The sequence below is a fragment of the Ovis canadensis genome, chromosome 1, assembly GCF_042477335.2.
Source record: "Ovis canadensis isolate MfBH-ARS-UI-01 breed Bighorn chromosome 1, ARS-UI_OviCan_v2, whole genome shotgun sequence".
Lineage (NCBI taxonomy): Eukaryota > Metazoa > Chordata > Mammalia > Artiodactyla > Bovidae > Ovis > Ovis canadensis.
The window spans coordinates 165,375,507-165,403,380 of NC_091245.1; the positions used below are offsets into that span (position 1 = coordinate 165,375,507).

Sequence of the window (27,874 nt, forward strand, 5' to 3'; positions counted from 1 at the left end):
CAGATATTTAGTCTGTACTCAATTCAGTTTTTCTTTAGGGAATGTGTATTCTTGTCTTGTAGCCTTAGACTCTTGCTGCGTTCATATCTATTGTTTTAAAGAGAGGGAAGGCATGTTATAACACCTTGCTCCCTTCTGCCTACTTCAGAGAACTGTTCATCCCTTCCCACTTTCCAAGGCTCACCCCCTAAAAGCCCCCACGGGTGGTACTGGTTTCTAATTTCCTGCCTTCTCCTGGACCTTTGCTTTGCACTGTGTTCATTTCTCCATCTTCACTGGATTCTTCTATTTCACTCTTAATATGTAAAATAACTTTTTTTCTTTCATTGGTCTGGTTTCCTTTCAGTCTATCATTTCATTTTATTGCTACCCTTTACCAAAGATTCCTTATGGAAGGCTGTCATAATCAGTGTTTAATTCTTAATGCTTTCTCATCTGACTCTGGTCCCCCTTCCTGGTTTGCTTAGACATGGGAAAACTAGTATTGTGCCTGACATAGGTATTCAAGTCAGTCGCTCAGTCGTGTCCGACTCTTTGCGACCCCAGGGACTGCAGCATGCCAGGCTTCCCTGTCCGACACCAGCTCTCGGAGCTTACTCAAACTCATTTCCATCGAGTCAGTGATGCCATCCAACCATCTCATCCTCTGATGTCCCCTTCTCCTCCCACCTTCAATCTTGCCCAGCATCAGGGTCTTTTCCAATGAGTCAGTTCTTCACATCAGATGGCCAAATATTGGAGTTTCAGCTTCAGCATCAGTGCTTCCAAAGAAAATACAGGACTGATTTCCTTTCGGATGGACTGACTGGATCTCCTCACAATCCAAGGGACTCGCAAGAGTCTTCACACCACAGTCCAAAAGCATCAGTTCTTTGGCACTCAGCTTTCTTTATCGTCCAACTCTCACATCCATATGTAACTACTGGAAAAACCATAGCTTTGACTAGATAGACCTTTGTTGGCAAAGTAATATCTCTGCATTGTAATATGCTGTCTAGGTTGATCATAGCTTTTCTTCCAAGGAACAAGTGTCTTTTAATTTCATGGCTGCAGTCACCATCTGCTGTGATTTTGGAGCCCCCAAAATAAAGTCTGTCACTGTTTCCATTGTTTCCCCATCTATTTGCCAAAAGTGATGGGACCAGATACCATGATCTTAGTTTTCTGAATGCTGAGTTTAAAGCCAACTTTTTCACTCTTGTCTTTCACTTTTATCAAGAGACTCTTTAGTTCTTCTTCACTTTCTGCCATAAGGGTGGTGTCATCCGCATATCTGAGGTTATTGATATTTCTCCCAGAAGTCTTGATTCCAGCTTGTGCTTCATCCAGCCTGGCATTTCGTATGATGTACTCTGTATATAAGTTAAATAAGCAGGGTGACAATATACAGCCTTGATGTACTCCTTTCCTGATTTGGAACCAGTCTGTTGTTCCATGTCCAGTTCTAACTGTTGGTTCTTGATCTGCATACAGATGTATCAGGAGGCAAGTCAGGTGGTCTAGTTTTCCCATCTGTTGAAGAATTTTTCAGAGCTTGTTGTGATTCACACAGTCAAGGGCTTTGGCGTAGTCAATAAAGCAGAAGTAAATGATTTTCTGGAATTGTCTCTACTTTTTTGATGATCCAGTGGATGTTGGCAATTTGATCTCTGGTTCCTCTGCCTTTTCTAAATCCAGCTTAAACATCTGGAAGTTCACAGTTCACGTATTGCTGAAGCCTGGCTTGGAGAATTCTGAGCATTACTTTACTAGCATGTGAGATGAATGCAATTGTGCGGTAGTTTGAACGTTCTTTGGCATTGCCTTTCTTTGGGATTGGAATGAAAACTGATCTTTTCCAGTCCTGTGGCCACTGCTGAGTTTTTCAAATTTGCTGGCATATTGCGTGTAGTACTTTGACAGCATCATCTTTTAGGATTTGAAATAGCTCAGCTGGAATTCCATCACCTCCACTAGCGTTGTTCGTAGTGTTGCTTCCTAAGGCGCTCTTGACTTCCCATTCTGGAATGTCTGGCTCTCGGTGATTGATCACACCATTGTGGTAATCTGGGTCATGAAGATCTTTTTTGTGCAGTTCTTCTGTGTATTCTTGCCACCTCTTCTTAATATCTTATGCTTCCATTTTTGTCCTTTATTGAGCCCATCTTTGCATGAAATGTTCCCTTGGTATCTCTAATTTTCTTGAAGAGATCTTCCCATTCTATTGTTTTCCTCTATTTCTTTGCACTGATCACTGAGGAAGGCTTTCTTATCTTTCCTTGCTATTCTTTGGAACTCTGCATTCAAATGGGTATGCCTTTCCTTTTCTCCTTTGCCTTTCGCTTTGCTTCTTTTCTCAGCTATTTGTAAGGCCTCCTCAGATAACCATTCTGCCTTTTTGCATTTCTTCTTCATAGTTGTTAAAGGAGAGTAATTCCATGAAACCTGACCTCTTGCTACCCATCCCGTCAGTAACTTCTCAGTTCTTACTGTGTATAAGTTGACACTTGATTTTCCAAGTTGTCTTCTTTCTAGAAGTTGTATGTTTTTATATTTGCTCTTCTGACCTTGTACATTGTAGTTTCTGTTCCTACCTCTGGCCATTCCCTTGAGTTTCCTTCACTGATTCTTTTGCGGGGGGGGAGTGAAATAGAAAAGAATAGCTTTATTGCTTCGCCTGGCAAAGGGAGCCATAGCAGACTAATGCCTTCAAAATTTTGTTGGCATAAGAGGAGGTAATGAGATTTATAGTAATGGTTCAAAGAGGAGGGTGTGATCAGCTCATAGCCATTCTTTGATTGGTTGGTGGTGAGGTAATTGGGAGTCAGCATCATCAATCTCCTGGTCCAGCCAATCTGGAGTCTAGATGCTTTTGGGAAGCACACTGTTAACTTCTTTTGGTAGGGGTTTCAGTATCTGCAAAATAGCTCAAATATATTGTTATGTATATTCGTTTAGGAGGGTACCAGGACCCTGCCCCAAGGTTGTTCTCTTGTTTTATAGAATTTTTATAGAATTTTTTTTCTGTCAAACCTCAGCATGAAATAGCCATAGGTGTATATATATATCCCCTCCCTTTTAAACCTCCCTCCCATCTTCTGCCCCTCTAGATTGACATAGAGACCCTGTTTGAGTTCCCTGAGCCATACAGCAAATCCTGTTGGTATCTATTTTACACATGGTAATGTAAGTTTTTATGTTACTCTTTCCATGTATCTCACCCTCTCCTCCCCTCTCCCCACATCCAGAAGTCTATTCTCTATGTCTTTCTCCACTGCTGCCCTGAAAATAAATTCTTCAGTACCATTTTTCTAGATTCCGTATATATATGTTAGAATATGATATTTATCTTTCTCTTTCTGACTCACTTCACTCTGTATAATAGGTTCTAGGTTCATCCACCTCATCAGAACGGACTCAAATGCATTCCTTTATAAGGCTGAGTAATATTCCACTGTGTATATGTACCACGACTTCTGTATCCATTCATCTATCGATGGAAATCTAGACTGCTTCCATGTTTGAGCTGTTGTAAATGGCGCTGCAATGAACAGTGGGATACATGTGTCTTTTTCAGTTTTGGTTTCCTCAGGGTATATGGCTAAGAGTGGGATTGCTGGGTCATATGGTGGTTTTATTCATAGTTTTTTAATGAATCTCCATACTGTCTTTCATAGCCGCTGTATTAGTTTCATTCCCACCAACAGTGCAAGAGCATTCCCTTTTCTCCACATCCCCTCCTGCATTTATTGTTTGTAGACTTTTTGATGATGGCCATTCTGACTGGTGTGAGGTGATATCTCATTGTAGTTTTGATTTGTATTTCCCTGATAATGAGCAATGTTGAACATCATTTCATGTGTTTGTTAGCCATCTGTATGTCTTCTTTGGGGAAATGTCTGTTTAGGTCTTTTTCACACTTTTTGATTGGGTTGTTTGTTTTTCTGGTGTTGAGCTATATGAACAACTTGTATGTTTTTGAAATTAATCCTTTGTCAGTTGTTTCATTTGCTATTATTTTCTCCCATTTTGAGGGTTGCCTTTTCATCTTGCTTATAGTTTCCTTTGCTCTGCAGAAGCTTTTAAGTTTCATCAGGTCCCACTTGTTTACTTTTGTTTTTATTTCTGTTACTCTAGGAGGGGGGTTAAAGCAAGAAGATCTTGCTTTGATTTATGTCATCAAGTGTTCTGCCTATATTTTCCTCTAAGAGTTTATAATTTCTGGTCCTACTTTTATGTCTTTAATCCATTTTGAGTTTATCTTTGTGTATGGTGTTAGGAATGTTCTAATTTCATTCTTTTACGTGTAGCTGTCCAGTTTTCCCAGCACCGTTTATTGAAGAGGCTGTCTTTGCCCCATTGTATATTCTTGCCTCCTTTGTCAAAAATAAGGTACCCATAGATGCATGGGTTTGTTTCTGGGCATTCTATCTTTTCCCATTTGCCTATATTTCTGTTTTTGTACCAGTGCCATACTGTCTTGATATCTGTAGCTTTGTAGTATAATCTGAAGTCAGGAAGGTTGATTCCTCCAGCTCCATACTTCTCTCTCAAGACTGCTTTGTCTGTTCAGGGTCTTTTGTGTTACCATATGAATTGTGAAATTTTTTGTTCTGGTTTTGTGAAAATGCCATTGTTAATTTGATAGGGATTAAATTAAATCTGTAGACTGCATTTGGTAGTTAGTTATTTTCATAATGTTGATTTTTCCTACTTAGGAGCATGAAATGTCTCTCCGTCAGCTTATGTCATCTTTGATTTCTTTCATTAGTGTCTTTTAATTTTCTGTGTACTGTTCTTTTGTCTCCTTAGGTAAGTGTATTCCTAGATATTTCTTTTTGTTGCAACGGTGAATGGGATTGATTCCTTAATTTCTCTCTCTGAAATCTCACTGTTAGTATATAGAAATGCAAGTGATTTCTGTGTATTGATTTTGTATCCTGCCACTTTGCTAAAATCACTGATTAGCTTTAGTAATTTTCTGATACTATATTTATGGTTTTCTATGTATAGTATCATGTCATCTGCAAACAGTGAGAGTTTTACTTTTTCTTTTCTGATCTGGATTCCTTTTATATCTTTTTCTTCTCTGATTGCTGTAGCTAGGACTTCCAGAACTATGTTGAATAACAGTGGTGAAAGGACACCCTTGTCTTGTTCCTGATCTTAGGGGGAGTGATTTCAGTTTTTCACCATTGAGAATAATGTTTCCCATAGGCTTATCACATATGGCCTTTACTATGTTGAGGTAGGTTCCTTCTATGCCTATTTTTTGAAGAGTTTTAATCATAAATGGGTGCTGAATTTTGTCAAAGGCTTTTTCTGCATCTATTGAAATGATCATATGGCTTTTATGTTTCAGTTTGTTAATACAGTCTACCACATTGATCAATTTGCATATACTGAAGAATCCTTGCATTCCTGGAATAAATCCAAATTGATCGTGGTGTATGAGCTTTTTGGTGTGTTGCTGAATTCTGTTTGCTAAAATTTTGTTCAGGACTTTTTAATCTATGTTATCAGTGATATTGGCCTGTAGTTTTCTTTTTTTGTGTTGTCTTTGTCTGGTTTTGATATTGGAGTGATGGTGACCTCGTAGAATGAGTTTGGAAGTGTTCCTTCCTCTGCAATTGTTTGAAAGATTTTTAGAAGGATAGATATTAGCTCTTAAAATGTTTGATAGAATTCTCCTGTGAAGCCATCTGGTCCTGGGCTTTTGTTTTTGGGGAAGTTTTTTTTATCACGGCTTAAATTTCAGTGCTTGTAATTAGGTTGTTCATAATTTCTATTTCTTCCTGGTTCAGTCTTGGAAGATTGAACTTTTCCAAGAATGCAGTGAAAGTGCTGTACTCAGTATGCCAGCAAATTTGGAAAACTCAGCAGTGGCCACAGGACTGGAAAAGGTCAGTTTTCATTCCAATCCCAAAGAAAGACAATGCCAAAGAATGTTCACACTATCGCACAATTGCACTCATCTCTCATGCTAGTAAAGTAATGCTCAGAATTATCCAAGCCAGGCTTCAGCAATATATGAACCATGAACTTCCAGATGTTCAAGCTGGATTTACAAAAGGCAGAGGAACCCGAGATCAAATTGCCAACATCCACTGAATCATTGAAAAAGCAAGAGAGTTGCAGAAAAATATCTATTTCTGCATTATTGGCTATGCCAAAGCCTTTGACTGTGTGGATCACAACAAACTCTGAAAAATTCTTCAAGAGATGGGAACACCAGACCCCCTAACCTGCATCCTGAGAAATCTGTATGCAGGTCAGGAAGCAACAGTTTGAACTGGACATGAAACAACAGACTGGTTCCAAATCAGGAAAGGAGTACCTCAAGGCTGTATATATTGTTACCCTGATTATTTAATTTCTATGCAGAGTACATCATGAGAAATGCTGGGCTGGATAAAACACAAGCTGGAATCAAGATTGTCAGGAGAAATACCAATAACTTCAGTTATGCAGATGACACCACCCAACTAAAGAGCCACTTGATAAAAGTGAAAGACAAGAGTGAAAAAGTTGGCTTTAAACTCAGCATTCAGAAAACTAAGATCATGGTATCTGGTCCCATCACTTTTGGCAAATAGATGGGGAAACAATGGAAACAGTGGCAGACTTTATTTGGGGGGACTCTAAAATCACTGCAGATGGTGACTGCAGTTGTGAAATTAAAAGACTCTTGCTCCTTGGAAGGAAAGTTATGACCAACCTAGACAGCATATTACAAGACAGAGACATTACTTTGCCAACAAATGTCTGTCTAGTCAAAGCTATGGTTTTTCCAGTAGTCATGTATGGATGTGAGAGTTGGACTGTGAAGAAGGCTGAGCGCTGAAGAAGTGATGCTTTTGAACTGTAGTATTTGAGAAGACTCTTGAGAGTCCCTTGGACTGCAAAGAGATCCAGTCCATCCTAAAGGAGATCAATCCTGAGTGTTCATTGGGAGGACTGGTGTTGAAGCTGAAACTCCAATACTTGGCCACCTGATGCAAAGAACTGACTTATTTGAAATGACCCTCATGCTAGGAAAGGTTGAAGGCAGGAGGAGAAAGGGACGACAGAAGGTAGACATGAGTTTGAGTAAATTCCAGGAGTTTGGTGATGGACAGGGAGGCCTGGTGTGCTGCAGTCCATGGGGTCACAAAGAGTCGGACATGACTGAACGACTGAACTGAACTAAAGAATCTGTCCATTTCTTCCAGGTTATCCATTTTGTTGGGATATAGTTGTTCATGTTAGTCTTTTATAATCCTTTTCATTTATTTTTGCTTGGATCTTTATTATTTCTTAACTTCTACTAATTTGGGGGGTTTTTTGTTCTTTGGAAAAGAAGTTTCTTTAGGTGCAGCAATGACATGAAAAGATGCTTATTCCTTGAAAGGAAAGTTATGACCAACCTAGACAGCATATTAAAAAGCAGAGACATTACTTTGCCAGCAAAGGTCCGTTTGGTCCAGGCCATGGTTTTTCCAATGGTCATGTATGGATGTGAGAGTTGGACTATAAAGAAAGCTGAGTGCTGAAGAATTGATGCTTTTGAACTGTGGTGTTGGAGAAGACTCTTGAGAGTCCCTTGGACTACAAGGAGATCCAACCAGTCCATCGTAAAGGAGATCAGTCCTGGGTGTTCATTGGAAGGACTGATATTGAAGCTGAAACTCCAATACTTTGGCCACCTAATGCAAAGAGTTGACTCATTGGAAAAGACTCTGATGCTGGGAAAGATTGAGGGCAGGAGAAGGGGACGACAGAGGATGAGATGGTTGGATGGCATCATCGACTTGATGAACATTGGTTTGGATGGACTCCGGGAGTTGGTGAGGGACGAGGCGGCTTGGCGTGCTGTGGTTCATGGGGTCACAAAGAGTCAGACACGACTGAGCGACTGAACTGACTGTTAAATTGTCTATTCGATGTTTTTCTTGTTTCTTGAGCTAGGATTGTATTGCTATAAACTTCCCTCTTAGAACTCCTTTTGCTGCATCCCATAGTTTTTGAGTTGTGATATGTTCACTGTCATTTGTTTTCAGAAATTTTTTGATTTCCCTTTTGATTTCTTCAGTAACCTGTTGAGTATTTAGAAATGTGTTGTTTAATCTCCATGTGTTGGTGTTTCTTACAGATTTTTTCTGGTAATTGATATCTGGTCTCATAGCATTGTTGTTGGAGAAGATACTTGATGATCTCAATTTTCTTAAATTTCCTGAGGTTTGATTTGTGACCCACAATGTTATCTATCCTGGAGCATGTTCTATGTGACTTGAGAAGAAGATAAATTCTTCTGCATTTGGATGGAATGTCCTGAAAATATCAATGAGATCCATCTCATCTAATGTATCATTTAGGACTTGCGTTTCCTTACTTATTTTCTGTTTTGATGATCTGTCCATTGGTGTGAGTGGGGTGTTAAAGTCTCCTACTATTATTGTGGTACTCTCAATTTCTCCTTTTATGTCTGTTAGTGCTTGTCTTATGTATTGAAGTGCTCCTATGATGGGCACACAGATATTTAGAATTGTTATGTCTTCCTCTTGGATTGATCCCTTGATCATTATGGAGTATTCTTCCTTATCTCTTGTAATCTTTATTTTAAGGTCTGTTTTGTCTGATATGAGGATTGCTACTCCAGCTTTCTTTTGCTTCCCATTTGCATGGAATTTATTTTCCATCCTCTCACTTTCAGTCTATATGTGTTTTTAGGTATGAAGTGGGTTTCTTGTAGACAGCATATTATGTGGGTTTTGTTTTTGTATCTACTCAGCCGTTTTGTATCTATTCAGCCAGTCTCTGTCTTTTGGTTGGAGCATTTAATCCATTTACATTTAAAGTAATTATTGATATGTTCCTATTGCCATTTTCTTAATTGTTTGGGGTTGATTTTATAGATCTTTTTTCTTCTCTTGTATTTTTTGACTATATAAGTCCCTTTAACATTTGTTGTAAAGCTGATTTGGTGATACTGAATTCTCTTAACTTTTGCTTGTCTGAAAAGCTTTTTATTTCTCCATCAGTTTTGAATGAGATCTTTGCTGGGTGCAGTAACCTTGGCTGTATATGTTTCTCTTTCAGTATTTTAGATATATCCTGCCATTCCCTTCTGGCCTGCAGAGTTTCTGCGGAAAGATCAGCCTCTCAGCATATGGGGTTTCCCTTGTATGTTACTTGTTGTTTTCAATCTTCTTTCTTTGTGTTTAGGTTTTGGTAGTTTGATTAATATGTGTCTTGGTGTGTTTCTCCTTGGGTTTATCCTCTATGGGACTCTCTGTGCCTCTTGGACTTGACTGACTCTTTCCTTTTCCATTTTGGGTAAATTTTCAACTATAATCTCTTCAAAAATTTTCTCATACCTTTTCTTTTTCTCTTCTTCTTCTGGGACCCCCATATTTACAATGTTGGTGTGTTTAATACTGTCCCAGAGCTCTCTGAGACTATCCTCAGTTCTTTTCATTCTTTTTATTTTATTCTGCTCTTCAGAAGTTATTTACACCATTTTGTCTTTGAAATCACTGATAGGTTCTTCTGCTTTACATATTCTGCTATTGATTCCTTCTAGAGTATTTTTAATTTCAGTAATTGTTTGTCTCTGTATGTTTATTCTTTCATTCTTCTAGGTCTTTGTTAACTGATTCTTGCATTTTCTCCATTTTGTTTTCAAGGTTTTTGATCATCTTTACTATCATTATTCTGAATTCTTTTTCAGGTAATTTGCCTATTTCCTCCTCATTTATTTGGACTTCTGTGTTTCTAGTTTGTTCCTTCATTTGTGTAGTATTTCTCTGCCTTTTCATTTTGTTTTTTAACTTACTGTGTTTGAGGTCTCCCTTTCCCAGGCTTCAAGGTTGAATTCTTTTTTCCTTTTGGTTTCTGCCCTCCTAAGGTTGGTCCAGTGGTTTGTGTAAGCTTAGTATAGGATGAGATTTGTGCTGAGTTGTTTGTTTGTTTGTTTTTCCTCTGATGGGCAAGGCTGAGTGAGGTGGTAATCCTGTCTGCTGATGATTGGGTTTGTATTTTTGTTTTGTTTGTTGTTTAGCTGAGGCATCCTGTACAGGGTGCTACTGGTGGTTGGGTGATGCTGGGTCTTGTATTCAAGTAGTTTCCTATGTGTGAAAAGTGAAAGTGAAAGAAAGTGAAGTCGCTCAGTCGCAAGTGAAGTCGCTCAGTCGCAAGTGAAGTCCTTGCGACCCGTGGACTGTAGCCCACCAAGCTCCTCCATCCATGGGATTCTCCAGACAAGAATACTGGGGTGGGTTGCCATTTCCTTCTCCAGGGGACCTTCCCGACCCAGGGATCGAACCCAGGTCTCCAACCCAGGTCTCCCACATTGCAGGCAGATGCTTTAACCTCTGCACCACCAGGGAAGCCCCTACACTATTTGATACCCCCTAGGGTTAGTTCTCTGGTAGTCTAAGGTCTTGGAGTCAGTTCTCCACTCCAAAGGCTCAGGGCTTAATATCTACTTTTGCATGGTTCTATATATTCTTTTCCTCTAGTCAGGTACTCCTGTCCACTCTCAGCTAGTGTTCTGCATGCACTTCTGTGTCTGAAGATGTATTCCTGATGTATCTGTGCAGAGAGCTGTACTTCATGTCCACCTACTCCTCCACCATCTTGTTCTCCTTCCTTCACTGATTCTTTTCCGGATAAATTTCTTTTTGTGTAGATGTTTCTCAAAGTCCTCAACCCTCAACATCAGACTTTCAAAGTGGTATCTTCCAGTCTCATTACTTCACTTCATCTTTCAGCTCTCACATCTCTATCCAAATCCCTCTTGAGCTCCAGACTTGATTGTCAGAGTTCCAAACATTTCTACATACTGCAAATTCAGTGTGCCCCAAAGCCTCAGTATTTTCAGAGGTTTTCTCTCTATATATTGATACATTTGTTTGGGAGGAGGTAGAGAGCATCATGTAACTGCCTGGGATCGGAGAAGAGCCTGGAGCGACAAGTACTCTATTTGGAGATATTCAACCAAACTCTTTTTTTGATCCCATGTCTCATATTGTCCTAAGTGGTACCAAGGGTCTTCAGATCCTGAGCTTTTCGGGTGGTCTGTTGACAGTGTGTCTATTGATTATTTCCCCTTGTGGTCAAAGTTCCCTGTTGCTGCCCACTTGGTGGAAGCTTCCTCTGGTCAGTTACCATGCTTTCATCTGCTTTTGCCATCTAAGCCTTTTCTGAAATCTCTTATCTGCTAATATCTATGTTCTTCCTCTCTTTGTACTTATAACTTAAAAAACAAACAAACAAAAAAAAACCCCTTACTGTCATTTCAGAGTGTTTTGCACAAGAGAAGAAATCAGTGTTTGTGGTTTGTCTCCAGTATTAATCAGAACTTTTATCTCTTAGTAGTCGAAAATGTGGAGAGATTATCACTCAACAGACTCACACTGTTATAGAGAGGAGGCAGGAGAATTCAGATGCAGTTCTACACCATAATGGTTCCCATTTGTGAACTTAATTTATAACTTACAGACTTAATTTACTGAAAAGAAATACCGTTAAAAATTACAGGAGCTATGGCAATAAGTCTGTTTTTAGAATGAGTCATGAGCTAAATAAAATGAATTAAATCTAGATCATAGGTTATGGAATCTCAAAACCAGGCCTAAATAAATTTATGACTTTTAGACTTGTTCTCAGTAGCATAGCACCTGCTTTATGTAAAGTTTGACTTTCACCTTATTTTAGAATTGTTGTTCATAACCAATCATACAACGCAGGTGAAGGCCCTGACATCTTTTAAAGGCAGGGATTGATGTATGCCTGTGATGTTTCTAGGGATAACCATGGGGTATCAATATTGTGCCTATTACTGTTAGTTGTTAATAATTCATAGCTGTTATTTTTAATATCATCATAAGTAAATTACTGAAAAAAGCTATGCTTTTTAAATTGTTGCCACTGTTTACTGATATATAAAAGTAGAAGTGTAACTCAAGAATAACTCACTGAAGAAAAGTAGTCGCAAATTATTCTTAATGTCAATACCTATATTGAGGGTACAGTACTGTTTAGTAAGATGAATATGTTAAATTATGCATTTGTTCATATTTTGATTTCTGTAGTGCTTCCTTCCTTATTGGTCTTTTTCAACACTTTTTTGGCCAGAGGGAGAGGGGAAATGGTAGTCAAATTTAAACAGACTGGATGTTTTCATATTTAGGAGAAATTTAATTTCTGAAGTAATTGTTGGAATAAATTATGGCCTTAATGCATGCTTGCTACCTTTATTCTCATCAATGCAAATAGCCATATGACATCAATTTAATATCAAAATTAAAAGTGTTTCTTTTTCAAGCATAAGAACTCTTTTTAAAAATTTTAACTGTAATTGGACTTGGAACCCCACATATAAACAGGTTAAAGCAAAGCTCCCCCGTTGGTGATGGGAATGAGTAGCCTGGAGCCTCAGAGTCAGCCACTACTCCCTGCCTCTGCCAGTCATGGCACCTCCTTGGAACAAGTTTTTAAATTACAAGCAGTGATGGAAAGAACAGTGTTTGGAATCATATGTATCTGGGCTTAAATCCTAGGTCTCCATGTGGTAGCTTTCTAACCTTGGAAAATTTATTCAGCCTCTCTGAACTTTGCTTGTTCTCTTTAGTCAGGGCAGGCAGGGAGAGGGGAAAGGGGTGTCTTATTCTTATTTTACAGAAATGTTTTAGAATGAACTGAGATAACATGGGCTGCACCTGACACAGAGGAGGTCCTCAGGAGAAGAGCCGCCTTCTTGTCACGTGAAGTCTGACTCCAGCTTAGAATCTAACTCTTTGTTTAAGAATGGTACTACTTTTTCTGTGTGTCCAGAAATCAACTATTGGAAGCATTGATTTTTCTGTCACACTTGAAGGCACACATGAACATATGTACACACACTGAATTTTAGCTAGAAGTCGAAGCATCTCACCCCTTGATTGCTTCTTTAAAGACTAAGTGCTGTCAAGGTGCCTGAAGTGGAGATGACAATGTGTGTTACTGTTCACGTGACCAAACTGCCAGAGCTGAAGCCTGTCAGTGTAGCTGACACTGATCTGGGGCCTTGATATCCCAGCGTTCTTGAATGTTGAATGTATTGCATGGTATCTGGTGTGATTTGCTACTACTCCAACCTCTTGTAAACCTCACTTAGTCCTACTCTGTGGTTTGATGGAGTACCTTGTCAGAGTGGAAACTGGGGATGAAGGGTCATGTACCTACTCCAGATTTTTGTGAGTAAATACACCTCCAGAAGTGCCAGATACTGATTTGAGAACATCAGAAGGAGCTCAAGAAAGCTCTCCTAGAATTAAAAACATTTATTATCGTGGCCCAGTGTTTTCACTGGAGAAGTCTTTATACCATAACAGGAGGGAATGGCTTTTCTTCTGTTATGTTGTCAACTTCTTTTCTTACCTTACACACCTGCCCTTGTTGATTTCACTTTAACCTACATTTTAGCCTACAACAAAGCTGTCCTTCCAGCCCAGTATGTTGTTCTGAGCTTCAGGGTGATCGAGCTGGTTCTTTGATGGGCCTTTCCTATGAATGTCACTGGGTATGAGATTTGACTCAAAGTTGAATTCAGTGTATTTTATCCTAACTTCCTTCTGTTCCCATATTCCCTGTCCTGCCAAAAAAAGTGAAAGTCATGTTCGACTCTTTGCCACCCCATGGACTGTGGCCTGCCAGGCACCTCTGTCCATGGAATTCTCCAGGCCAGAATACTGGAGTGGATAGCTGTTCCCTCCTCCAGGGGATCTTCCCAACCCAAGGATCCAACCCAGATCTCCCGTATTGCAGGCAGATTCTTTACCATCTGAGCCACCAGAGAAGCAAAAGTCCTGCCAAAAGGTGCCATCAGTTACTCAGTCTTGACATCAAAGAACGATTCTGCCAAGCAGTGTGTTGTGGCCAGATATCTTAGGAGAAAACTAACTAGAATTCTCTAGTAGGCATCTGGTTTTAGTTTATAAATGCCCAATTTGGGTAACCATTAGTAATCTAGGGAATGGTCCTACTCGTGATGAAAGCATAAAGTTGTTTGCCTTCACCTTGTGGTGATTTTGTTTATTGGAAGATATATACATGCACATGTATATGTGTATGTGGGCAGTTTCCATTCTGAAAAGCGAGTTGTAGTAATTTCCCAGGCAAAGAGGGCAAGGGATATATGGTGTCAGCAGTGATAATAGTGTTGTGCAAAGACATACCTGTAGTAAGAGGAAGCAAGAGGGGAGAGGAGTAGAAAATAGGTCTCAAGAATATCTGAGAACACACATGGAGACATCAGGCCCTGTAGGCATTACAAGTGACAAGAGATGGAATCAAAGGCGCATGGGAGCTCGACCCACCAGGACCTTGAATGCCATGCTAGGAGGTCTGGATTTTATCCTGACAAGGGTGCACAGGCATGGGAGCCCTTTAGGGATGGTCAGATTTGAAATCTGAAACATTGCTGTGGCTTTTGTGTGGAGAGCAGACTAGGGAACTTAGGAATGGAAGCAGGGACACAGGTTAAGTTACTCACTGCCAGCGGCTTTCTCGGGGCGAGGTCATGGTGTCCTGGCGTTTCATTGACTGTTCAGCAAGTGGGAATGTTACAGTTTACAGAAAATGGGCAAGAATGGAGACACAGCATGGTCAAGTTCAGTTTGGATGTACTGAGTTGGAGGTTCCAGTGAAGTGTTCAGGTGGCTAGCTGATGATTGGATATACAGTCTGAGTTGAGAATACACATCTGGGAATCATCAGATTGATCAGTAAGAAATGAGAACTCTTAAGAAGATCATGAAGGTAAAGTGGCCCTGGGCTGGAAGCTGGAAAAACGTGATATGTAAAGAAAGGATGGCTAGAAGGAGGCGGAGAGAATGTTGAGGGAAGAAGCGAAACCTCAGGGTGATGTCATGGGAGCCAAAGGGAGATTGGCTTTCAGGATCAGATCCAGTCTCACCTCCTGTAGACATACCACATTAGATCAGAGCAGAAAAAGTATGTTGAATGAACAAGTATATTGAATGAACAAGTATGAAAGTGTCTCTGAAGCCAGATTGCAGGGGCTATAAAGAGTCACTGAGAGGAAAGGGAAAGAAGATGGTGACAGTTGGTAACTTCTATCAATGAGTTGGTAGTGAAGAAAGGAGAAATCTTTCCCTGGACTTAAACTTTGAATGGTGGGCTTATGGACAGGGGCAGATGAGGAAGTGAGGGGGCTGTTTAGAAGACATCAAGCACTATGAAGTCGTGCCCTGGTGGATCCTTGGAGGAGGAGTCATCCTCCTTGCATTGTGAGGACAAATGAAGGAAGTGGGGCTGATGCTTTCTCTGTGATGCAGATAGAGGAGGGGTGGGGGCAGGACTATGAGAGAGCATCTCTGTGAAGTGAAAGGTAGGGTCCTCTGCTCAGCGAGGGATGAGGTGGTGGAGGGGGCATGACTTAAGGGATGTGGTAAAGGTTTGAAATAGCTTCCATGGGAAATGGGGAGGTTGCAGACTGATTTCCAGCAGAAACTGTAAATCGTGAACTGTTGGCCGACTGCATCCTCTTAGCTGTGGGTATCCCCATGGATTTTTAAACCAAGACATAGTTACTTTGTGGAAAAGATAAAACCAGAATTTTGGGGGGTGGGGATGACGAAAGAACAAACAAAAGAAGCTTTGAGTGTGTTAGCCATATTTGATGACTGGATAGAAAAGATATGAAAATTTGTGGGAACTGAGACAGAACAAGAGAGGCCTGAAGCTGTGATGATGCAGAAAGACTGATGCACCTGGCACAGTGGGGTAAGAGAGCTGAAAAGATGAGAGGGTGTGAATACTTTGGGAATGCTGGAGATTGAGATTCTCAGGCTGGGTGCTTATGGGTAAAGATAAGGGTCACGGTTAGCCAAACAGTAAGGCCCAGCAGAAGTGGAGGTCATTGGAGTTGAGGATGCTGAGGAACTGGGGCTCAAGGTGTTGTAAGAATCATGCCTGCTACGCACGATGAAGGCAGAGCCTGAGGGAGAAGGGATGCCCAACCCATGTGCCAGAGAGACTAAAGGAGGAGTCATGTGGCTCTTCACTGTTTCTCGCTCAACAGGCGCTTTGCTGACACTCCCTATCCCTTGACTATCTTGACCTTGTTCCCTGTGCCATTCACCATGTTGGGACAGCACCTGCCACTTGTTAGAGATTACCAAAGGAGGTGACATACTTATGCCCATTAGACCTGAAAACAAGTTCTTACATCACTGGAATGTACACTCTTATGAAAACAGGACTGTTGGGTTTTGTTTTGTTTTTCACTGTTGCATCAAGGCACAGGGCAGTATCTTACAATTCATCACTTAGAGAAGAATGAATACCTTGACATCGACATTGGCCCTGACTGCTCCTTGGTACCTGGTCACAGCCCCTGGCTGCCTTCCCCCAAATGCTCTTCCAAGTCCTCTCAATTTGGGGAGCTCAGATCCCAGCTCCACCTCTGCATCCCTCCTTCAGCTAAGCGTCTCTGCTCTCACTTCTGAGGTCAGAGCCACGTGTTAGACCTTGCTCATCACCTTCTCCCCCTTACAGAATTGCTCAGGCTTTATCTGCTTCCTTATCACTGTAATTGGAAGAGGAAGTATTCCTGCAACACTCCGAGGCTCATGCTTCCTCTTTTTTAGACATATTAAGGACTGTACTCTTCATCTCATCACCTTCTGCTCTTCTTTCTTGAACCTGTCATCCTTATCTTGTTCAGCAGTTACTCCCTCCCCACCAGGTATACAGCTGATCCATAAAACAGGAATAAAAAGACATTTCTTCTGTCTTGGACCTTAAACTGTCACCTTTCCTCCCCTTTTTTCTAGTTAAAAAAATCTCTCAAAAGTGTTCCCCTCTGTTTGCCAAGTGTTCCTGTTTCCTTGCTATGTGTCCACTATTTAACACCTTGAGTTTAGGGCTGTTCTCACAAATTCCTGAGCTCTTTTGACTATTTTTCCTGTATTCCTAGGGATTCCCTATGGTCTTCAGTTCCTTTGTTTTTTAGTCCAGCAAGTATTTAAGCACCTCTTATTGTCAGGCACATTTCAAGATGCTAACCATAACAGCAATGAATAAAACAGACAAATAACCCTGCCCTTGTGGCTTTTACTTTCTAGAGAAAGAAATATATCAAATGTGTGTTTGTGAAATATGTATTTGATACTAGCAGGTACATAGGAGAAAAATAAAGCAGAGAAGAGATACAGGCAGTTTCAGAGTGGAGGAGTTTACTGTTTTAGACTGAGTGACTGGGGAAACTTACAGTGAAGGGATGACAGTTAAGTAAAGGTCTGAGGGCGGTGAGGGGGAGTGAGTCGATAGCTCTGTGGGGGAAGAAAATGCTGGCAGAGAGAAGAGTGAATGCATGGTTCCTGAGGTATGAGTGGGCCTCATGTTTCTGAAGAACAGTGAGAAGCACCGTCCTCCTCTTCCTTGACCTTGCAGTGGCATTGGCCATTTGCTCCCCTTTGCTTTTGGAAATGTCTGCTGGGATGACTGTTCTGGTTTTGGCCTTCCCCATCTCTCTCACTGATTGTTTCCGTCTTTGTGCCTGCCTTTTAATCTTTTTTCCCCCCAATGCTTTTTTGTTAGTCCTGCTTTCCCCTGCACATGCTGTGTATCACCAAATCACATTCTTAACTGGGCTCTGACTGCTTCACCGGGGACCACAGATTCAATTCGTCTGACATCGACTTTGTTGCCTCACCTCCCCCAACCCCGACAAAGGCTCTTGCCTTCTGTTTTCCTTGTCCATTTTTGGCTTAACTACTTAGTCTCCCCATTTAGAAAACTTAGTTATCTGTGACTTTGTTATCTCTCACCTGCCACTTCTAGTTGGTCATCTTATTGACCTCATTCTCCCTTCTCTGTGCTTGAGTCGTCTTTAGCGACACCCTTGCTGTAATAAACTTACTTCACACTATGTGTGCTCAACATGTGCTCCACCCTGTCTCAAATACTCTTCTCGCCCTTCAGGAGCAAGCGCAAATGTTACCTCCTCTCTCCAGTGGATTCTTCCGTATGTCCAACTCTTTAGAGCCCCATGGACTATAGCCCACCAGGTTCCTCTGTCCATGGAATTCTCCAGGCAGCAATACTGGCATGGATAGCCATTCCCTTCTCCAAGGGATCTTAAGCGCTAACATCCATTGAATTATTGGAAATGCAAGAGAGTTCCAGAAAAACATCTACCTCTGCTTTATTAACTACGCCAAAGCCTTTGACTGTGTAGATCACAACAAACTCTGGAAAATTCTTCAAGAGATGGGAATACCAGACCACCTTATCTGCCTCCTGAGAAATCTGTATGCAGATCAAAAAGCAACAGTTAGAATTGGACATGGTTAGAACAGTTAGAACAGACTGGTTCCATATAGGGAAAGGAGTACATCAAGCTTGTATGACTTACATGCAGAGTATATCATGTGAAATGCCAGAATGGATGAAGCACAAGCTGGAATCAAGATTGCTGGGAGAAATGTCAATAACCTCAGATATGCAGATGATACCACCCTTATGGCAGAAAGCAAAGAAGAATTAAAGAGCCTCTTGGTGAAAGTTAAAGACAAGAGCAAAACAGTTGGCTTAAAACTCAGCATTCAGAAAACTAAGATCATGGCATTTGGTCCCATCACTTCATGGCAAATAAATGGGGAGACAGTGAAAACAATGAGAGCCTTTATTTATTTATTTATTTATTTTTGGCTCCAAAATCACTGCAGATGGTGACTGCAGCCATGAAATTAAAAGACACTTGCTCCTTGGGAGAAAAGTGATGACAAACCTAGACTGCACATTAAAAAGCAGAGACATTACTTTGCCAACAAATGTCTGTCTAGTCAAAGTTATGGGTTTTCCAATAGTCATGTATGGATGTGAGAGTTGGACTATAAAGAAAGCTGAGTGCCAAAGAATTGATGATTCTGAACTGTAGTGTTGGAGAAGACTCTTGAGAGTCCCTTGGACTGTAAGGAGATCCAACCAGTCAGTCGTATAGGAAATCAATCCTGAATATTCTTTGGAAGGACTGATGTTGAAGCTGAAACTCCAGTAGTTTGTCCACGTGATAAAATAACTGACTCATTAGAAAAGACTGAAGATTCAAAAGATTGAAGACAGGAGGAGAAGGGGATGACAGAGGATGAGATGGTTGGATGGCATCATAGACTCGATGGACTTAAGTTTGAGGAAGCTCCAAGAGTTGGTGATGGACAGGGGAGCTTGGCATGCTTCAGTCCTTGGGGTTGCAAAGAGTCGGACCTGACTGACCAACTGATTGTGTGCATAGCTCTCCTGTGCTCCACATGGTGGATGCAGTGATAAGTATCTTGCTAGACTGTCAGCTCCTTGAATCCACAACTAAGTCTTATTAATCATTGTACCTAATGCTTTCCTGTGTTTCCCTGTTTTGGGCACATAGCAAAGAGGATAGACAGACAGACAGACAGATGAATTTGGACCTAAGCATACTGCATTACCACATATTGAGTATGTAGGGGAAAAAATTAAATTCCCAAAAATACATATGCCTTCATAAGTAGTCTTTATATGTTATATGCAGAGTACCAGCATCTTTGAGGACAACTGGAATCAACGTTTTATGAGTGTTTGCTTGAATCCTGAGTGTTTTCATTCTGTTTCTCACTTGTTGAATCAGTGGCAGATAGTCCAGTTGGCAGGTGACATTGGCCCTTAGCTTGTGGCAGGCTGAACTTCATTGCTGTCTAGGCTGTTATTTTATATCAGACTTTTAGTATGTAGTTATATAAATACACAGTTTGTCATGTTAATAACAGGGCCCTTTCCTGCTAATTTTGGTCTCTAAATACTTTTGAGTGCTTTTGTTGTTGTTTTGGTGGTGTTGTTGTTAAAGGTATTTTAATTACTGACACAAATTTCTCATAGGATTATTAGGCAAAAATTAAGTAACTAATAAAGGAAACTGAGAAACTGTTCTTATTACATTTAAGATACAAGGATTCTGGGATAGCAAAGAAGTGATTATTGAAAGGAAGGAGAATTAAGTGGTTTTTAAAAAATTTATATATATATCACTCTAAAAAGGTTAAATGTGAAGGCATTCACTAGTTTAGCAAAATGTATTTTCCTTGCTTAGGAAACAGTCCATTATATATTAAAAAAAATCTTTTTAATTGATTGATGATTGTTTTGTAATATTGGTTTGATTTCTGTCATACATCAACATGAGTTAACCATAGGTATACATTAGCCCCCTCCCTCTTAAATCTCTCTCCCACCTCCTGCCCATCCCCACCCCTCTAGGTTATTACAGAGCCCCAGTTTGAGTTCCCTGAGTCATAAACAGCAGATCCCACTGGCTATCTATTTACGTATATTAGTGTATACGCATCCATGCTAGTCTCTCCATTCATCTCACCATCTCCCTCTTCTCCCCGTCCCTTGTCCATAAGTCTGTTCTCTATGTCTGTGTTGTGTATTAACACATATATATGGCATCTAGAAGGATGATACTAATGAGGTTCAGTACCATCCTTCTAGATGCCATATATATGTGTTAATATACAATATTTGTTTTTCTCTTTCTGACTTACTTCACGCTGTATAATAGGCTCTAGGTTCATCCACCTCATTAGAACTGACTCAGATGCATTCCTTTTTATGGCTGAGTAGTCTTCCATCATATAAATGTACCACAACTTCTTTATCCATTCATCTGTCAGAAGACATCTAGGTTGCTTCCATGTCTATCGGCTATTGTCAATAGTGCTGTAGGAAACACTGGGGTACATGTGTTTTTTTCCGTTTTGGTTTCTTCAGTGTATATGCCTAGGAGTCAGATTTCTGAGTTGTATGGTGGTTTTATTCCTAGTTTTTTAAGGACTCTCCATACTGTCTTCCACTGTGGCTCTATCAATTTATATTCCCACCAGCAGTGAAGGAGGGTTCCCTTTTCTCCACACCCTTTCCAACACTTGTTGTTTGTGGATTTTTATTATGGCCATTCTCATTGGTGCAAGGTGATATCTCATTGTAATTTTGATTTGCATTTGTCTAATAATGAGACACAAGCTGGAATCAAGATTGCCGGGAGAAATCTCAATAACCTCAGATATGCAGATGATACCACCCTTATGGCAGAAAGTGAAGAGGAAATAAAAAGCCTCTTGATGAAAGTGAAAGTGGAGAGTGAAAAAGTTGGCTTAAAGCTCAACATTCAGAAAACGAAGATCATGGCATCCGGTCCCATCACTTCATGGGAAATAGATAGGGAAACAGTGGAAACGGTGTCAGACTTTATTTTTTTCGGTCTTCAAAATCACTGCAGATGGTGACTGCAGCCATGAAATTAAAAGACGCTTACTCCTTAGAAGAAAAGTTATGACCAACCTAGATAGCATATTCAAAAGCAGAGACATTACTTTGCCGACTAAGGTCTGTCTAGTCAAGGCTATGGTTTTTCCAGTGGTCATATATGGATAGACTATAAAGAAAGCTGAGCACTGAAGAATTGATGCTTTTGAACTGTGGTGTTGGAGAAGACTCTTGAGAGTCCCTTGGACTGAAGGAGATCCAACCAGTCCATTCTGAAGAAGATCAGCGCTGGGATTTCTTTGGAAGGACTGATGCTGAAGCTGAAACTCCAGTATTTTGGCCACCTCATGCGAAGAGTTAACTCATTGGAAAAGACTGTGATGCTGGGAGGGATTGCGGGCAGGAGGAGAAGGGGACAACAGAGGATGAGATGGCTGGATGGTATCACTGACTCGATGGATGTGAGTCTGAGTAAACTCCGGGAGTTGGTGATGGACAGGGAGACCTAGCGTGCTGCGATTCATGGGGTTGCAAAGAGTTGGACACGACTGAGCAACTGAACTGAACTGAATAATGAGTGCTGTTGAGCATCTCTTCATGTGTTTATTAGCCCTCCATATGTCTTCTTTGGAGAATTGTCTGTTTAGGCCTTTTGCCCACGTTTTGATTCGGTTGCTTGTTTTTCTGGTATTGAGTTGTATGAGCTGCTTACATATTTTGGAAATTAATCCTTTGTCAGTTGTTTCATTTGGTATTATTATCTCCCTTCTGAGGGTGTCTTTTCACCTTGTTTATAGTTTACTTTGCTGTGCAAAAGCTTTTATGTTTAATTCAGTTCAGTTCAGTTCAGTCGCTCAGTCGTGTCCGACCCTTTGCAACCCCATGAATCGAAGCACGCCAGGCCTCCCTGTCCATCACCAACTCCCAGAGTTCACTCAGACTCACGTCCGTCGAGTCAGTAATGCCATCCAGCCATCTCATCCTCTGTCGTCCCCTTCTCCTCCTGCCCTCAGTCCCTCCTAGCATCAGAGTCTTCCAATGAGTCAACTCTTCCCATGGGGTGGCGAAAGTACTGGAGTTTCATCTTCAGCATCATTCCCTCCAAAGAAATCCCAGGGCTGATCTTCAGAATGGACTGGTTGGATCTCCTTGCAGTCCAAGGGACTCTCAAGAGTCTTCTCCAACACCACAGTTCAAAAGCATCAATTCTTCGGCACTCAGCTTTCCTCACAGTCCAACTCTCACATCCATATATGACCACAGGAAAGACCATAGCCTTGACTAGACGGACCTTTGTTGGCAAAGTAATGTCTCTGCTTTTGAATATGCTATCTAGGTTGGTCATAACTTTCCTTGTTAGGTCCCACTAATTTATTTTTGTTTTTATTTCCATTATTCCAGGGCGTGGGTCATAAAGGATATTGCTATGATTTATGTCATTCAGTGTTCTGCCTATGTTTTCTTCTACAAGTTTTATAGTTTCTGGTCTTACATTTATGTCTTTAATCCATTTTGAGTTTATCTTTGTGTATGGTGTTAGGAAGTGTTCTAATTTCATTCTTTTACATGTAGCTGTCCAGTTCTTCCAGCACCGCTTATTGAAGAGAAATTATCTTTTCCCATTGTGTATTCTTGTCTCCTTTGTGAAAGATAAGGTGCCCATATGTGCGTGGATTATCTTTGGGCTTTCTGTCTTATTCCTTTGGTCTATACTTCTGTTTTCATGCCAGTACCATACAGTTGGAAGCAGTCCATTGTATTTTGAAAGGAATTGTCAAGTAACTAAAAATAATTGAGGCAGTGAGATAAATAGTGTTTCTGATTTTATAGAAGTTTTTTGTCTTGATTTTATTGATGTCAAAAATGTAATCATTATATTCTGTTTTCCTTTTAAAAAAAACACACTGCCCTAGTTTTATAAAACCCCCTTGTGAATCTGTATGCATTTTAAGAATATTGGTGTTATTTTAGTGAGTAGCGTACAGTTCACTTAAGCTTTGTGGTTGGCCGTTACAACAAAGTAAATGGAGTAAAGGACAAAAAAAAAAAAATAACACATGATCACTTTCAGAATGTCCTCTAGCGTATTTTCTGCTGTCATATTGAAAGGCTATTTAAGCTGTTGACATGAGAAGAGAGTGCAGTTCATTTATAGAGCTGGCCTCCATAAAGAGCAGAAGGCTGGGTGGATGATGTGGAGACATGTGGGATTGAGTTGCAGTTGAAACCAGTAAAAGGTGAGACTTTGACTCTAGAAGGCTGGTGGTATTCTAAATGTAAAAGACTCACAAGTTATATTAAGGACCTAACACATAGAAAAATGCTAATGTGTTTATTCAAAAATAGTCCTGACTCCTAAGGTTGGAATAGACCTTGAAATATGGTTCACTTGAAATTAATTTCCTAGGCTAATGGGTTCTAAACATTTCACAACCATTCATATGCCAAGTATTATTAGTGGTTAGTGGAACACTCCTTTAAGCTGTTATGAATTTGGATTAAAACAAGGAAGGAAGTGAACAAATGACATTTGGATGTTCTTGCCTTCTTGAAGATCAGCTTCTTACAAAACTTCATCCTGTGAACCTGCAGTGGCCTCAGGTGGTTTCACCTTGGCATGCTGATATTTTTCTGACTCACACTTGAGCTTTCCTTTTATAAAGACTAGTGAGTGTGATGTCTGACAGATACTATCAGACAGCATTCCTCGTACAAGTAAGTGAATGAGCATGTTGGGAAAGGCAGGCTGAGTTGGCCCCTTTGCCTGAAGCTAAGGACGCTTTAGGCAGGAGAGAGCGTGGACTGCCAGCACGGTCACATGTTGTACACGTGAATGGAGTGTGCTTCACTGCTGCTGCGTTGCTTCAGTCATGTCTGACTCTGTGGTCATAGATGGCAGCCCACCAAGCTCCTCTGTCCCTGGGATTCTCCAGGCAAGAATACTGGAGTGGATTGCCATTTTCTCCTCCAATGCATGCATGTATGCTAAGTCGCTTCAGTCGTGTCTGACTCTGTGTGACCCCATAGATGGCAGCCCACCAAGCTCCTCTGTCCCTGGGATTCTCCAGGCAAGAATACTGGAGTAGATTGCCATTTTCTCCTCCAATGCATGCATGCATGCTAAGTCGCTTCAGTCGTGTCTGACTCTGTGCAACCCTATGGACAGCAGCCCACCAGGCTCCTCTGTCCACAGGATTCTCTAGGCAAGAATACTTTAGTGGGTTGCCATTTCCTTCTCCAGTGCTTCACTAGTAGGTTAATTATGAGCAGGTAAAACACACCCCTGAAAGTGTTCAGCATCTGCAAGAATTCCTGGTGCTGCCCACCATCTGCGTTAATGCATATATCAGGGCTTTGTGTTTTACCATGAAGTTTTTTTTTTTTAAATTTGGAGTATAATTGCTTTATAAGCTTGTGTTTCTGCTGTACAACAGAGTGAATCAGCTCCAAGTATTAACAGACATATATCCCCTCCCTCTGTCCTTCCTCCCCTGCCACATCCCACCCATCTAGGTCATCACAGAGCATCCGGCTGAGCTCCCCAAGCTGTACAGCAGGTTCCCAGGGCAGGAATAGAGACGTGTACACAGGGAGGGGAAAGGGAGGATGCTCTGAATCGGGAGAGTGGGTTTGACATGGATACACTTCCATGCATACCATGGAGAGTTTATAGTGGGCTTTCCCTCTCGTTGATACACCGTGCTGCTGTCTTTCCTCATCTTCTTGAGAAACAGTTTTCTATCATGTGGTAGCTTCAGGGGTTAAGACAATGCAGAAATGATGAAGTCTGTTTAGGTGTTGTCTGTATGGAGCACATGAGAATACTGTCTATTAGTTTTGTAATAATAAAGGCTAAATTGAGGTACATAGAAGGTTTGCTATGATGTATATCCCTTTACTTATCACTCCATACTTGCCTTTCGCTCTTCTCATTTTACAACCTTACCTCCAGTCATTTTAAATTAGAAGCTGACTCCTCATTGGACATGGAGAGAAGATAGATGTTTGGGCTGGGGAAGGTCGTGGGGTGGGGGGGAAGCGGAGAGAGAGAGGGATGAACAGGCATCCCACTGGCTCTGTCTGCATCTGCTTGCAAGGGCACCTCCCACCCCCTCAAGTAACCTCCTCTGCTCTCACCGCCCCCAAACCTAGACTAGTTAGCCCCGGGCTCCCACGTGGACTGTACTTGTCCCTTTGTGACGTCTACCATATCATGTTGTTAACGCTGTGCTGACTGTGCCCTTTAATAGGTTGTAAACTACTAAGAGGTAGAAGCCGTCCGTCTCATTCACAGAAATATCCCTGGCCTTTAGCACAGAGAGTCACACAATAGGTTAGCAGTCAGCCCATGTCATTTTTAAAATGATGATGCTTAATATTCTCTGTTTTGTTTTCCAAGATTTCCCAAAGTGAGGACAAAAGGACCCAGGCCCAGCAGCTGATCACTGTGCCAACACAGGAAGATTCCAAAAAGCCCAACGACCTTTCCAGTTCCACTTCAGAGGCCAAAATAGGAGAAAGTGATAAACAGCCAAAAGAAAGCTTCTTCCAGTTTCTAGGTAACTTATTCAATATTTCAGGAAAGTCATCTCTCGGTGAAGCCAAGCAGTCTTCTTTCAAAGATGAACATGACAAACCTGAGAAAGACTTACGAAATCCCAGTCGTCATGAGGAAGGGGGCCAAAGGGGAAATGTTGGTGGCTCCCTGAGAACCCAGGCGCTTCCAGCAGAGGAACAGGAATCCAGTTCAGCTGAGCTCTCAGATGCCTTTTCTTTGGATACAACACAAGACAGTGAACAGGAAACCGGTGACTTGCTGCAGTAAGTTTAAAATTTACTTAGCTGAAAAATTGAGCTTTTGGACCTAGCCTTAGTTCTACTATTGACTAAGGGGATTTGAAAAAATATTGTTATGTCCCTGCTACTAGGTGAAAAATTACGTGATTCTGTGTACCATATCTAGGGTCTTTTGAGCCATTTTAGTGGGTGGTACTAATATCTTCTGGTGCTAACTTGGTTATAGTACAAGATTTACTTCCTTTTTTAAAAAATAATTTTACTTATTAATTTTTGCCTGTGCTGGGTCTTGGTTGCTGCACACAGGCTTTCTCTAGCTGCAGTGCGCAGGCTTCTCATGTGGTGGCTTCTCCTGTTGTGGAGCATGGGCTATAGAGCACAGGCTCAGTAGTTATGGTGCGTGGGCTTAGCTGCCACACAGCATGTGTTCCCTCCTGGGCCAGGGATTGAACCTATGTCTCCTGCATCGGCGGGTGGGTTCTTTACCACTGAGACACCAAGGAGGCCCAAAAGATTTATTTTTTATTTAAGACTTCTTTAAACGGGAGTGTTTTCTGTTGTCTGAATTCTTCTGTAGTCAGACAGGCAGTGGGTTCAGTATCTGCGTTTTGGGAACAAAAATAGTCCTATGATTTGTGTTCACATTCTATCAATATCATTTCTTTGTGGAATCCAATTAAAGGGATTAAGAGAAGAAATTGACTGTATTTATAAAAGTAGCCTTTTGAACCTTTCTCATAGCTCCAAGAAACAAATCTTGCACAAATTTAAGGAGCATTTCACCACCCCTTTTTTCTTTCTTTGATTAACAAATGGGCACTAACTTGTTATTCTTTTATTCAGATGAGCTAGAAAGAATATTTTCTATCCAGAAAATATTTATAACAATATTGAATGCATTAGATATTTTGTGTAACATATAAGTATTCATTCATAGCTAGTAAGTATCTGGTTCATTGATTTTAATTTATCCTCTAGTTGAGAATTATTTTTATTATTTAAAGAGATCATCAATACCGTAGGCAGATATAGATGACAACTTAGAACTGTGTGATCCTTTGTAGTTTCAAAGTTTCCTCAGGCATGTGCTTTCAGTCAGTTCCTCATAGTAAGCTTTTAAGGTAGGTGTAGGCACAGACCCATTTTATGGTTGTGAGAACTGAGACCCCAAGTGGATTCAGGTTTGCCCATCAGGAATGCTGAGGGTGGGGCTTGCCCTACCAGATCTTAAAATGTTCCCATAAAGCTACATTTATTGAAATGATGTCATAATACTGGTGTAATATTTGCTAGATGCTTAAATGGAACAGAATAGACAGTCTGGAAATGGATCCTTGTCTATTTGAGCCTTCAAATGTGACAGCATTATGTATTCATGTAGAAAGGAAAACTTGAGGAAATTGGGTAACAATTGGGAGAAAAAAATAAAAACTAGATAATCATGTCATTTTATATTAAAATTAGAGCAGAATAAAAATGATTAAGAAACATACAAAACTAAAAGCATCTAAGTGTGAATTATTTTGATGAGAAGCAGTTTTCTAAGCATGATAGCAATGGAAAGTATTTGGAAAGAGAAAATAGACAAAATTGCTTCCAATTTTCAAACTCTCTTATGTCAAAAACCTTGAGCATTACAGTAAATTGGCAAATGAGAATGCTTTAACTGACAAGCATTTTAGTTAGCTCACCAATAGAATAAAATGGGCAAACAATAAAAACAAGTCATTCAGATAAGTGAGGAAGAGATTTATTCTCACTAGAAATGCAAACTAAGGTGAGAACTTTTCTCCTACTAAACTGATAACGG

General features: G+C 40.7%; 1 protein-coding gene across 1 annotated transcript in view; it reads left to right on the top strand.

Annotated features, from left to right (window-relative positions):
- CRYBG3 (crystallin beta-gamma domain containing 3) overlaps positions 1–27,874 on the top strand; it is a 125,064-nt gene that overhangs the window by 21,323 nt on the left and 75,867 nt on the right. The window contains exon 3 of the mRNA XM_069550663.1: positions 25,667–26,088. Coding sequence (XP_069406764.1) covers positions 25,667–26,088 — 422 coding nt within the window. The remainder of the gene's footprint in view (positions 1–25,666; positions 26,089–27,874) is intronic.